This window comes from Drosophila biarmipes, chromosome 3R, assembly GCF_025231255.1.
Source record: "Drosophila biarmipes strain raj3 chromosome 3R, RU_DBia_V1.1, whole genome shotgun sequence".
Lineage (NCBI taxonomy): Eukaryota > Metazoa > Arthropoda > Insecta > Diptera > Drosophilidae > Drosophila > Drosophila biarmipes.
In genome coordinates, this window is record NC_066616.1 from 4723076 (window position 1) to 4737135 (window position 14060).

Here is a 14060-nt window from a genome sequence, read left to right on the forward strand (position 1 = left end):
TCGTTGTTAAATCCTCATTTATTGTGTAGAAGCCATTAAAGCAATATTAATGAACTTTAGAATATGTATTTATCTGTATAACCGACTGCACCGCAACACCAAGTGCTCGCCAAACATGTTCAGAACATTAATAATCATTTTGAGCTTAACACTAACACACATTTTGCACTTACACCTAATGCCGATGTACACAAACGCATGGATATTGAATGGTTCGCCGGGCGCAGCGCTATCTACACAACAACGCCTTTGGAGGGCTTGGCCCCCAGTATGTCCGATAGCTTTTGCTGATAGGAAGCCAGGAGATTGGCGTCTGTTATGCCAAAGGACTTGCACGACAGTTGCAGGGCATTGAGCAACTGCATCTCTGAAAACTGAGTGCCACGTTCCAGCAAAGCATTGAGTATTTCCTGTGGGTAAACAAAAAAATATGTAGAACGTAAATAGGAAAAATATATTAAAGGCTTGCTTACATCCGGCTCCATGCAAAGCAATTCGTAGAAGTGTTTGGCCTGATCCAAAGCCACTTCCCTGGATGCAGTAATGTTACTCAGTGTCTGCTGCAGGGCGATCGAGTTCCTGCACATGCGTTGGACAGTTATTTGATCGATGTGCTCGAGATAGTTGGAGGCCTGTATAAGGATGCGTGACGCCAAGTGCGCGAGTCCCTCAAAAATATACTAAAGAAAATAAAAATGTTAAATCGGGGTAAAAGAGGAAAGACGATTTCAACTTACTCTGGTCTTTCTCGGATGTAGAGTAGCACTAAACGCTTCATCCATCTCTGACAACCGCTTAGTCAGCACCTGCACCTGACGATCGGGTTCCAGGATGTCATCCTTGGAGCCCACATAGCTGTTGGTCCTGACACTCGACTTCGAGCGTAGGTAGTGGAAGCATTGTACACGGACCTCTAGATGCAGCACCAGAAGGCAGGTGTTCGCCAGCTCATCGAACTCCAAAGCCAGGTTGGTCATCACCTTGATCGTGCCATCCTTTACTGCGATGTCGGCGCTGCACTCAGCGGATACCGCGTTCAGTCCGTTTACCAAAGGTCGGCGCAAATCGTTGGCAAACTCAGAGACGCGGCACGAGAACCACTCCATGCTCTCCTGCAGTATGGCCAGTTCCTTAAGCACACTGATTTCCACCAGAATCTCCTGCTGGGTGATACCGCCCTCGCCCAAGTTACTGGTCAGCATCTCAGCCTCGCGAATGTTGCGCTGTTGCACCTGCATTGGACTCTCCTCCTCCGATGGCTCGAAGCTTCCACGATGAAGCTTTCGGTTATGACGCGACTTCTGGCTGGAGGTCTTTAGGTCCGTCCAGTTAGGTAGCGTTCTGTACAAATATTTTATAGGTATTATTAAGTATTTACTTTGGTTATTCCACACATACTTTAAAAATCTGCTTATATCTTCATCCTTTAGCCAGGCTACACTGTAAATCCTTTTGTCCTCTGAATCTGGCTGCACTATTCCACGGTAGGCCGCCTGGCAGATCTCTCGATAGGCCTTCAGCAGAGCGCACACCATCTTAAGAAGGTCTTCAGAGTAGCAGGGCAGGTCTTGAATAAGGTTCTTGGTCTCCATCAGTCTGCGCTCGACCATCACAGTAGACTGCAGCAAAGGCCTGCTCAGATTGAGAGCTTTTATTTCTTCGGGACTAATAATCGTGCGCCACGCATCTTGATTCTTCGACAGCGACTCGATGGTCAGCTGCAGGTTGCGGTTGTGGCCCTTGGATAGGAATGTATCCCTAATATAGTTGTCTAAAAAGTCATGTAGACTACAGGGTTGCCTGAAAGTGCGAGAAAGTGTAACAACATTGAACCAGCCACTTGGACTATTTCCTCACCCTGGCTTGCACTTCATAAAGTTTTCTATCTCCTTGATATATCCCATGAGAGGTAGATAGACTTTGGTTATGATATTTTGATCGGGCGTACAGATCAGTATCTTCTCACGCTGCTTCTTCTCGTGAGGGAAGATGCCGCTGTTGGAGCCCTTGCCACTGCCACCGAGCTGGCCACCCAGATTATCATCCACGGAGGCATCAGAGGCATTGCGACGATGCTCCTTGAAGGAGTCGCTATTGCTGCTGCTGCCAACATGCGAGGACTTGTCGAACTTGAACATTGAGCGCTTAGTGCTGGTTAGAAAAAGAATAGTAATAAGACATCAGGCGACCTTTTAATTATCCGCTTACCTTGGCATCTTGCGCCTAAGGAAATAGGAATTTATGTTGCTGGTGGGCTCTGCAAAACCCGTCTGGGCACTTTCATCCGAGGCAGCATTTTGTATATCCAAATAATCGGTGAGCAGCAGTTGCAGCTAAAAGAGGTACCCAGTTATTTAAAAAAGTCTGTAGAGCTTGTTTACTCAATACTTACCACTGACTGGGCCTGGGCCCAAAAGTCCGTCAGATCGTAGGGCTGGGGTCCAACAACCGAGTACTTCTGGCCCACCGACAAATAGTTCTTCAGCAGTAAGGTATGCGTCTTGGCGATGGCCTTGAACTGCTTAAATATGATCTCTAGTAGTGTAAGGAGGGGATTGGCCTCAGCCGTTGCACCACTCAAAGAGAGTTGATGCGTCGTGTGCCGCACCACATTGAGCAACTCCGTTTGGATTTGGACGCGCAGCGTCTCCAGGGAGTCGGGCACCTTGTGCAGCATTCCAAACGACTCCACAATGATGGCAACGAAGTAGCTCATGCTCAGCTCCGGGTAAATGAGATCTGCGTCTTCAATAACCTCGGCCTTGTCCAAGTCAAAGCTCTGGGCCATTTCGGCCAGTGCTTTGCGCACTCGAGCATTGGCCTCAATGCGATCCGTAGAGCGGCGGGCACCTATTCCTCTAGTGAAACTGGAATTCAAACGACTAGAGTTGGTGCGCTGAAAGGAGGAGAGGGCTTCGTTGGCAGAGTTGGTGTACACCTGGGTGACCAGTTCCTCGTGCAGTCGTTGATATAGCTGCTGGCGACGGGTCTGCAGGTCGGTTCGCAGATCAGACAAACCCTCGACGGCCTGCAAGGGTCCATTTAGGGTGGCCAGTGCATCGGTCAAGGCTTTGCTGGCATGCAGGTACTGGCGCTTGGCGGTGTAACCCACAACGCGCTGAGGCACTTTGCGCAGCTCCTGGCTGGAAGTGCGTTGAGAATTTAAGACGGCTCTAATGATCCAGAAAAGCAAAGGCACTTACATTTGCTCCAGCATCTCCAGCACGTACTTGTGCTGCACTGCATCCATCCACATCTTCCTGAGCTCATCACGCCTGCACTGGAGCAGTCGCTTGCAGACTCCGAGGTTCTCCTTGACGGCATGGATCCGCTCACGGCTGGCCGTCACCTCTGAGGACACCTGGCTGAACAGGGGCAGCACCTGGGTGAGTTGCTGGTCGTGGCGCGACACCAGATCGTTCAGCCGCAGATCCGAGCGCTTGAACTCCTGCTCGATCTTCTGCTTCTCCTTCTGGCGCTCCTCGGTGGTCTCGCTGAACCCCAGCGACTTGATGACGTTGACCAGGAAGCCACACCCTGCAGACTGCAATGGGAAGCCATCCACCAGGCATTACTCATTTGTAATCTAAGAAAAGTAATATCGCTAAACAAAAAGAGGGCGTGCGGCAACAAAAACAACCAGATGGTGTCGTCATCACTTTGGACCCGCTCGCAGGCGGCGCCCCAAGAACCTTTTGTAGGCAATCAACAAATAAGAAAAAAAACACAGCCAGGTGGGGTTTCCAGGTGGGTTTATTGATTAAGGAGACTATGCTGCGACTGGAACACAATTTTCAGCGACGGCTTGAAGAAATTTACCTCATCCTTGCCGTACTTGACTCCCCGTGGAGGCTTCGTGGGCGGGGGGGCGTCCATGTAGACGCTCTTGAAGTTGAAGACGTGCTTAGCTGGTTTGTGGGCGACGGGACAGGGGGACACAGGTTAGCTCAGTATCAACATTATATTACAGCAACTGCTTAAAATTTGTTGTTAAAATTATTTTGCACTGAAGCACCAGAGGACCGTTCGCGGACTGTCGAAAATACCAAATACTACAGGCCGTCAAGCTATCGATAAGATTAGGGATGGGGTGGACTCTTTCGTAGAGATGGGCGAGCTCACCCATCGCCGGAAAGACATTTACCCGCGCAAATTTAAATTTAAATTACACATTCAGTTTGCGGAAGTTTCGGAATTTATAGTATTCACTTTAACTGACTTGCGGGTTTGCTAAAGTACACAATACAACGTGTACACAATAAATTAGTTTAAAAGAATGGGCCCAAGAACTTTTTTCGATAGCCTGACAAGCCAACGGGTGAATATTTTCAAAAACAGAACACAGCTCTTAAGCAGATTTTTCATTTTAACTTTATTGTGTAACGGTGTAGTTGCTCTACTTATCTGAGTGCCTTGGTCGACTTAATTGTCTTCACTAAATGACAAGCTAAAGCCAATGCGATAAAACAATTGTAATACTCGCTACATTACAGTGAAATATTCTTTGGTTTTCGAATTGCTTTTGGTTTTGATTGTTTACACATACATAAATGTAATCCGTGTGCCTTTGCTTGTTATAAATATGTTAGATAGCATCTTCTGAAGTGGTGCTTTCGACTTACTCTAGTCAAACTTTGTATATGACTTCTTCACTAAAACAGCAACATTTGAGACTGTTCACAAAAATGATACAAATTCGCGGGTAGAAGAGTGGAGTTTGGAGTATAATTTGGGGGTTTCGCATTAGTTTCTACGTGTTTAGGTACAGTTTACTAGTCGGAGGTATTGCATAGATTGCTTGTTTGAATTTCGTGTTTAGCAGTAGAGTTCAAGTTTCCTCGAGCGGAAGATTTAGATATGAATGCTTTGCCTTTGTTTCAGTTTCACAGGTGGGATCCTCGGGATATAAATGTAGTTCTAAACCTAAATACGCAGTTTAATACAGCTTTTAGTTTCTCTCCTTCCGTTCGGATGGGCAATGTGTTTCTGTGTCTGTTGCTCTTCGGCTTGTTGAAAACTTTAAGCGATTGCTAATTAAAATTTGGCTCAAAAGTCCGCTTATCGCCTAGAGTAAGCGGTTACTTCTGGTATGATTGATTGGCTCTGGGTTCCCACAAATACGTTTTGGCTCAGACTAAAGGTATTTCACTAGTTTAAGTAATTTAAATACGCGATTATGCTTAATCTACCATCGCTGGAGGAGTACTTCTGTAGCTGAAGCCGTGGGCGTGGCGTGGTCGGGATTACCGGATTACTCCTTCTTGGGCAACTCACTATTCATGATGCTGAGCCGGCGGATGTTGGGCTTGTCGTAGTCCTCCATCGAGATGCCACGCGACAGGCGCCGCGATCCGTTGGCGCCCTCGAAGGACCCGGAGCTGGCGGTGGAGAAGGCGCGTCCGCGGTCCACTCCTGGCATCACCACCGACGTAAGCAGACCCTGTCCCTTGCAGAACAGCAGTATGGACTGGGCCACCTTGCCGGGCTACAAAATAAATGGATTTCAAACCAATTTTATATTTTTATTATACATATCCTTTTTTAACCTGGTAGAAGCCGTTTAATTTGGCTTCATATCTCAAAAAGAGTGAAAGATAAATTTGAGGAATACAAAAAGAAAAAAAATCGTTTTTAGGATTTGAGATTTAGCTTCAAACTGAATCACTCATAAAAAGTGTTATCTTTGATCAAATGTATTATTTTATATAGGTTGTGTCAAATTAAGACTACTTTCCTAACTATATCTACAATTAACTACTAATTAACTACTTGCCAACCAACATATTTTTTCTTCCAATTCTTCAATAAATTTGAACCGTTACACATTAACTTTAAGATCTCAATTAACAAATTTAGCTTTTGAGTAATTTTTTCAAGCTTCGATGTTTCGATTTTTTTTTAAGTATTGTAATTGGTTTGGCTGTTTTTTTTGTATTTCTCTAAAGTAACGCAATTTAACTTTAAGAATTACAATTGTTATTTTTCAAAAGCGGACAACTTTATTATATGTATTATATTCTGTAGTCGAACTCATTTCTTTAATAAACGTATCATTTTAATTTACTACACCAAAACAACTATATTCTGCAAGGGTCCTTAGCATTGGCTTTCTTTCTTGCTTTTAGTACAACTGGTTTATTGTATAGCAATATTTCAATAGACACTTACAGCATCGGCGAGAACATCGCCAGCCCTCTCGATCTTCAGAATGGTGACCCTTTCTTTCTCCACGTCGCGATGCAGCTTCTCCACCATCGAGGCATAGGGACTGAGCATGCCCGTAATCAAAATGACATCCACCTTGCAACCTTTGAGCATGAGGTCCTTGCGACTTTGGGGTCAGATAGAGAGTCAGTTCGAGTCGAAACATCCAGTCGTCGGGGGGAAAACTTACTTCATAAATGCTTTGACGTAGAGGCCGATGTTCTTGCTGTTTAGGGATCGGTGCAGACGCTTCTGGTACTCGGTCACAATCTTCTCCTTGTCCGGATTCTCGCCCATGATTTGCTGCAAGGTTCGGTGGTTCACCGGTTGTGTGGGCAGAGTCGAAAAGCAGAACATTGGCATGAGACAGAAATTCTATACCTCTAAATGAACTACGACGCTTAGCTATAACTACGGAAAGTACAATCGTGCAAAAATTACAAAAGCAGGGACAACAAGTTTGCAAATGAGGGACGGGGCCATGATGAATAAATATTTGTATTTCCAAATTTAGTTGCTCAGTTCTTGCTCAGGCCAATTTCTTGTCGGATGAATGGAGGGGAAAACTATGTACATACCCAGTTCTAGAAGAAAATAACAAGAAGTTCAACGAATAAATAAACAATTCAACATGCCTCAAAGCAGGGGACCTAAGTCTATAGGGGGTTCGAATTTTAGCGGGCTCAGCAGCGCCGATTTAGCGAGGTTTCGAATGTTTTGGCTTAGGAAGAGACTTAGTTAAGAGACGTTTGATCTGTTTACCTCCATAACCTGAAAGCGCAGACGAACAGAGTTCGATTCGGTGATTGGTAGTTGGGTTAAACATAAAATAGAACAGAAGGCGAAGTGAGTACAACACTGAGATCAAACCAACGACAACACGCACTCCACGGCAGGGCCAAGGGCCCCTTCAAGCTCGGCGGGATGGGGACTCCTCCCTCCGCATCTGCCCGCCACTACTTACATGTCCGAACTTGTGGTACATCAGGAAGCTCTCCGCCGACTGGGCCACCTCGTCGCTCTTCCAGCTTATAAACTGCAATGACACGGGGTAGGCGGATTAACTACTGTGGTGCGAAGTGATTATAGTATTTGCTGATGATTTAAATCTCTAAAAACGTACAGATATTAATAATTATAAAACAAACTTGGGAATTATTATAAACAACACAATGTAACATAAGTAATTTACCTCGATTGGTGTTAGAAAATCTCACTTTCGAATCGCTTTTTAAAACTGGGTTCACGAAAAGTCACCTAGGCAATCGCAATTAGAGACAAACCGATTCTTAGTTCTAACCAAAAATTGTTTTATTTTTTTCATACTAATAGTTGTAATAATTTGAATTCAATTTAAAAGAGAATACGCTCAAAAACATAAAGAGACAAATGAAAGACGATCTAGGGGTGGACATTTCTCCTAATATAAATATCAAAACTTCTAGCTTATTTAATTTTTATGGTGTTTTTGCTTTCCAGTTTTTTATAGCCAAATATGAAGGGTATAAATAATCCACTAGGTACAGTCAATACTTAAACTATTTAATTTTTCAAGGATAGGCAGAATGATTTGAAGAAATACGGAGAAACACAAATAACTTGTATCCTCTGTAAGAGTTTACTTTACACCATTTCAATGAGCTCATCGGCGCATTGGAACCGTAGGGAGGCGATTCCTTGACCAAAAACCAATCAAATCCACCCCACTCACCTTGTTCTTAAAGGACTGCACCACGCTGGCCGCGCTGCCCGTGGCGTTGATCAGGATGAGGCCCAGGGCTCGGCTGGGATGGGCCAGGCCGAAGCGGGCCAGGACGTTGGCTCCGGCGCCCTCGCCCAGGCCAATCACGTACTTGACGTGCAGGTAGTCCAGCACGGTGACCAGGTCCTCGCCCAGGGCCTGCAGCGAGGGGAAGGGGAAGTTGTCGGCCAGGGCCTCAGCGTGGTCCGCGTGTCCCGGAACGTCGACGTGGATGAAGCAGGAGCGCTCCTTGATCTCCGTCATGCAGGGGCTGCTCACGAACTCCTGGAAGGAGTTGTCTGGGGGCGGAACGGCTCAATTAGTCACCTCGGCTCGGCTGGCGATTAGTTCTCCGCCGGGAGCCGCCTACTTACGGTTGCAGCCCAGGTCGTGCACCGTGATGAACACGGCCCGCTTCTCCTGCTGCGACAGGTCGCCCTAAATCACGGGACGAGGACAGAGAACTGAGGATAACGTGGGGCTCTCGAAGGGGTCAGACCACTCACCTGCACTATGACGGTCAGATCCCCGCACTTCTCCGTGCTAATGTTGTATTTCTGCAAAAACGTAATCAAAACATAAATGGAAGTGTGCTCGGAATTCCGCTTAATGGTTGGGCCAGAACTCGAAAACTGGCAAACGGAAAATGGAAAACTTTGGCAAAGGCAAAGTAAACGGCAAAATCATTTTCACGTTGCCATAAGCACAAACTCAAGCGTGAGAGATGACGGGCATGAAATGACCAAAAAATGTGAAATGGTGTCCCCTGCAGTTGACTTTGTGAGCGTTTGCTTTTGGCAGGTCCTTGACGTCCTCGCACGTGTCCATGCCCTCGGAGGCCGACTGCTGACTCGCCTTGCGTACTCTCGCAGTCGCATTTGAATTTGAATTTCTCGCCACGGCATGTTAAATATTTGTGTGTGCACTAATATACCCATTCGTGCACCGGAATTCGGAATGGAAATTTCGGGGCATGCCTGCGGGACGAGCATCCTTAAGCCCCCCTAACTGTTGAATGCTTGTGCTTTGCTGCAGAAAGGCAGCTCCTCTCAACGCCCGAGGCACTCTCGGCATGAACTCCCTGGGGATTGTTTGAGCCGAATTCCTAAATTAAATTTTGTGGCGATTGGCTAAATTCGTTATGATCCAGGAAGTTGCAAGTGTCTGAGCTAGTTTGCTACTGTGTTAGGGCTTCAAGCTTGAAATGTGCTCCAGATAATAAATATTTATTTTAATATACTAGTTCAAGATGTATAAAATATTTAAGTGAATTATACAACAATTTAATAAGTATGTTATAATTACTTTGTTATTTCACCGCTAGTATTTATTTTAGAAATTAATAATTATTTATTTATTTTTTTGGGACCTTAATATTAGTTTATGATGTATAAAATATTTAAATGACAGATAACAATTGATGAAACACTGTTTCATGTTTGAATTTATTAATATTATAATTATCAACTGTTCAGCACATTTTATTTGATTTTCGTTAAGAGTTAGCCCATACTATATTTTGTTCGTGCTTCAAGCAGCTCGATATCGATTCAGGTAACTCAAGCCCTGGGCAATCCCGCAAACCCGCCCCATTGTTCGATAGTCGGGAAAAGTGTATTGTGCCGTCCTCTCAGTTTCAGGCAGTTCTCGTCCGACTAAGCCCATCTCGAAATTTATTAAGGCGTAAAGCAATAAGCCTGGAAAGCCCTCAAACTGCGACCGGAGCTTCGGCAGCCTCCGATATGCTTTGTCAGCCCTCCCGGGTGTCCCCGGTGTCCTGGGCACCCTGGGCAGCCCCTCCCCCAGAGGCAGCGCCCGCACAACACACCCACGTGCTCCCATCGAACACTTATTGAAATTGAGCGAAACTATACAAGTGTCAAAAGACCAGCAGGGCCAAGAACCTCTTCTGGCCAAGAATTTGCCTAAGCCTCTAATGTCTATTCGACTAAACCGAGGGGTTTCGGGTAAGCCGGTAAATAGATAAACAAACGGAATGGAATGGGCATTATGTAAATGCATTCGCTGAGTGCCCGTTTGCGGAAGACGAACGACGAGTCCCGGCCGGAATTACCTGGGGGCCTGCCAATAAAAAGTTTGCATTCAAATTAAGAGCATAAATAAATCAGACAAATTGGCTGCTTATGCAACTGCGCTCTGCTTGCCCGCTGCTGGAGCCAATTTCCGGACCCAAGGCCACCTGGCCGCACAGAGCGAGGACGCCGGGATGCAGGATCGACCAGATGCAATGGCACTTGCCAATCCATCGACGAGCTGCGATTATGGGAAAACAGCTGGGGAGGATTGGCAGCAGTGCTCGGAAAAGGCCAGACCGGAATAATGGCCGAGAAAACAACAAACAAGCGAACGCCGTGCTCGCCGGCACAAATCAATTGGCATTAATTGAGTGTGAGTGGGTCGGATGGGGGGTTGGGAGCAGATGGACGGGTGGGAACTTGTGTCTGCCAAGGACAAAAGCACACAGTGGAGAAAAGCACAAGTAAACATCGCACCATTAAAATTAAAACCTATAAAACCCTTTGATTGAGTGGCCATATTTTTTGTTAAAGTACCTCAGTACGTCTTCTTTTTCCACTCTTTAATTTCACATAAATGGTTCATTTAAAACGATCTGAAAAATTCATTTCTGTGTACTAATTAATTGCCGCCAATAACCAACTTGTAATATTTTAGAACAGTGTGACGTGGCCTTCCAGAGTTAACTCGGGGGCGTGGGATATACCCCAAGAATGACTGCTATAAAGTGTTGACAATTGATGGCAAAAGAAGCCTAGGAAATTGTAGTGGAGAACTGTCAAGTGTCCAAGTGTCCGTCCAGCTGGCCCATGAGCACCTGCCCTCCCAGCGGAATGATCAAATATAGCCGCACACTCGCCATGAAAATCGCTTATAAATAATGAAACGGCCAATAAATTGCACACTCCGAAACACACAGTTTGTGGGTGAAAGTGGAAAGGTGGGCGAAAGTGGAAAGGCGGGCGAAAGGGGAAGTGTGTGCCAGCTGTGAAGGACTGCCGGGCTGCTTGGCTGGCTGCACTTTACGACCTGCCGATGCTCATTCATTCACCTTTCCCCCGGCGGAACGGAGTCCTGCCAGTCGGCCTTCCTGACATCGCGGATGATGGATGTCTGCGGTTGACTCAGCCAGAAATTTTCACTGACTAACAGTCGAATGCTTCCGCACAGGCTGACATACACTGCGGAAAGGCGGAGGTTAGTAAGCAGTGCATAACCATTTAAAATTCGTACATTAAATTATTGTCTTTATGACCTTTAGGATTTTACAATATATGTAAATTCTGTCTTAAATCTCACCTTAAAAAACATTAAGGTCATGCTCAACTTTCAAACTTAGATGTATATTCTAAGTAATAATTATATTAATATTAATATTAATATTAAATATACCAAATTTAAGGCTTTTACACTTCAGAAAGAAAACTTTATGTGTAAGTGCCCTCTCACTTTCGGTTGTTTTTCAATGCACTCCACTGTAGGCGAAATTGTTTACTCGTCTTTTGTGCCACAGGAGCTTTTTGGGCACCAGTCAGAGGCAGTGGGCCGCCTGCTCGAGGCTATCGCCATTGCCAGAACCGTCAGTCAATTAAAAAGTCATATGGCTCAATCGTTTGATTTATGTTGAAAAGTCTAGCCGTGCTCCTCCTCCGATTCCCAAGTTTCCCTCATGCTCGGCGCACTTTAATTGATTTGGGATTGGGTCACTGTTTGCACTCCGCCTTCTATTTGCGCCATGTGCTGGCCTGCATCTGGATCTTGATTGAGACATACGACCATATAGTCGTCACGCCTTTGACTCGATTTCCCAGTGACGGAAACCCATGCTGGGAGCATTGATGGGAATTTACTTGCGGAGAAACAAGTTGGGGTCAGTGCCTCAATTGACAACTGTCATCTGCCAGTTAACCGATTTGTGTTTTTGAGGTAAGCTGAGTTTTTAACTCATTTAATTGGTTATAAATTACGAAAAATATGAAAAATCATCTACATATTAATTTAACTAGCTATAGGTTCTTACTTTATAGTTCTGGATTAAATTGTATTGCAAGTTTCAAAAATATTTACCAATATTTTTTTACTTATTTGTGTGTTTAGACATAAGCAGAATAAAAGATAACATAATATATATAAAATATTCAAGTACATTATATGGTTATAAAAGATGAACAACTTGGTACCTATTAAGTTAGCGGCTCTAAGTCCAAGTTAACCGACGAAGTCTGGTTTAAACAGTATGAAGAGTTTTAAAATTATTTATTTATGATATTTGCTAGCTAGCCAATTTGCTTGAGGTAAGCAGCATTTGTGATTCATTAATTCAAACTTATGTAACCACAAAATCAGCAAGATATGAGAAGGTTACCCCAAGGACGTTTTCTAAATTTTGCGAAAGGGTCAAACAGTATTGACATTTTCCATGGTAATACCCTGCTTCTAATGGTTAAAAATGTCACAAAACCTGTCAAACTTTTACCCTTGAACCGCCCACAAGGCAGCGTAGTTGTTTGCCATCAACAAAATAGAGCAATTCCATATTTCGGTGCACGAAATGGATTCTCATGTACACAAAGTTTGGTTTTCATTTCGAGCATTTTCCGGCATCTGTGGGCCATCAGAAGCAGATGCAGATAGATGCGTTTGAGCTTGCATCGCAGAAGCGGACTGGCATGTGTGTGCCCAAAACGTTGTCCTGAATGCCTGCAAAACATGCATAAAACTGTATCACTTGCTCTTTGAGGGATCACAGGGAGGAGGAGGTGGCTGGGTGGAGACCCACCCAAAGCTGAGGCGGTGCTTCCAAGCCAGAGCTGAAAGTTGCAGCTTGCCATGATGTTTCCATGCACGTGTCAACTCATTGACCTCCTTGCTGCTTTGCCGTGTTGCCACAGCTCTTGGCTCTCGGCTCCTTCCTCCGACGACCTAGCCTCATGCTTCCCCGATTTCGTTGACGTCGCCAATTTTGCCAGCATCCCCAGCTTTTCCCTGACTGCGCTTTCACTTTTCCGTTCAGCCTCGATCCGGGACTCCCCGGCCCCTGCAATCCCATTTACCCCGATTTTCCTTTAATGTCGTAATCATGTGGCAGCGACCTAAGTGCCCATTACACACGGCAGCCCGGTTCCATCATATCGCATCGCATCCCAGGACATCCGTCCTTGGCAGGGAGTTCGCAGCAGCCGTCAGTCGGTCGGGTTGGTTCTGCAGCATGGCTGATGGATTTCACAGTTGACGGCTTGATGGCTGATATACCGTGTTTAGCCAGACGATGCGAAAAGCTTTGTTTTGTTGGCATTCCTAACCGGTTCTCTAATGGTTTGAACTGATAATGGAAAAAGTTTGTTGCAACGTCTAAAATTGGGGTTTGGATATAGCTCTCTACGGATACTTTAACATATTTCAATGGAATCTATGAAAAGGGCTTTACAAGAGTTTAGGTAACTAGACCTAAGCTGCTGAGCAAACCCAGCAACATCTCCCCAGCTGCCTCGAAGGCCAATAAAAAATGCAAACAAACTCTGGCAAACGATATTTTAAGCAAGAAACGAGTAAAGTTGCTTTCCAGATGTTTTACCCAAATTCAGCTGGTGGGTTGTTCGAAAATCGTGGGAGACAAAAGAAAAGTTGGGATTGCTGAAACTTCGCACCTCAACTAAGTTTCATTCAGGCCGAGTTTCTTTGTACTTGCCTAATTACCCACCAGCTATACACCTCTAATAAGAGCCAGTGTTTCTCCGTTCCGGGTATAAATGCAGATGTGGGTCACCATTCATCTCTGATCCCACGCCTCCTCATCATCCTCGATGGGGTCACAAAACATCGGCGCAAAACAAAGCCCAAGTTGAGGGCTCTGGAGAGGCAGGTCTGCTGCAGAAGTGCTGGCCGCTCGAACAGAAAGTTTATTTAACAAAGTGCTGGCCATTGAATCCCGGCCACAGCTTTCCCTCGCCGCTTTCCTTTCCGTTAATCAGCATTTCCCTGGCCGGACACGCCTAACTCAATCGGCGTCGACTTCTACGTCTCCCTTGGCTACATTTATTGCATTCGTAATTTGAAGGCTCGTGACCGCCCTGTCAAA

General features: G+C 45.3%; 1 protein-coding gene across 8 annotated transcripts in view; it reads right to left on the reverse strand.

Annotated features, from left to right (window-relative positions):
- Window positions 1-14060, reverse strand: part of LOC108027166 (exocyst complex component 4) — a 27895-nt gene continuing 13835 nt past the window's right edge. For 5 of the 8 annotated variants that reach the window (XM_050888833.1, XM_050888831.1, XM_050888832.1 and 2 more), the window contains 16 exons: window positions 8452-8502; window positions 8320-8383; window positions 7916-8244; window positions 7169-7240; window positions 6395-6507; window positions 6169-6331; window positions 5275-5485; window positions 3820-3908; window positions 3204-3544; window positions 2393-3143; window positions 2209-2333; window positions 1858-2151; window positions 1399-1800; window positions 738-1341; window positions 474-680; window positions 1-410 (listed from right to left, as the gene is read on the reverse strand). In XM_050888833.1, the coding sequence (XP_050744790.1) occupies window positions 234-410; window positions 474-680; window positions 738-1341; window positions 1399-1800; window positions 1858-2151; window positions 2209-2333; window positions 2393-3143; window positions 3204-3544; window positions 3820-3908; window positions 5275-5485; window positions 6169-6331; window positions 6395-6507; window positions 7169-7240; window positions 7916-8209 (3843 nt within the window). In that variant the 5' untranslated portion in view covers window positions 8210-8244; window positions 8320-8383; window positions 8452-8502 and the 3' untranslated portion in view covers window positions 1-233. Of the gene's footprint in view, window positions 411-473; window positions 681-737; window positions 1342-1398; window positions 1801-1857; window positions 2152-2208; window positions 2334-2392; window positions 3144-3203; window positions 3545-3819; window positions 3909-4348; window positions 5486-6168; window positions 6332-6394; window positions 6789-7168; window positions 7241-7915; window positions 8245-8319; window positions 8384-8451; window positions 8503-14060 lie in introns of those variants that run through there. The other 3 variants (XM_050888834.1, XM_017098444.3, XM_017098443.3) reach the window with 2 other exon arrangements.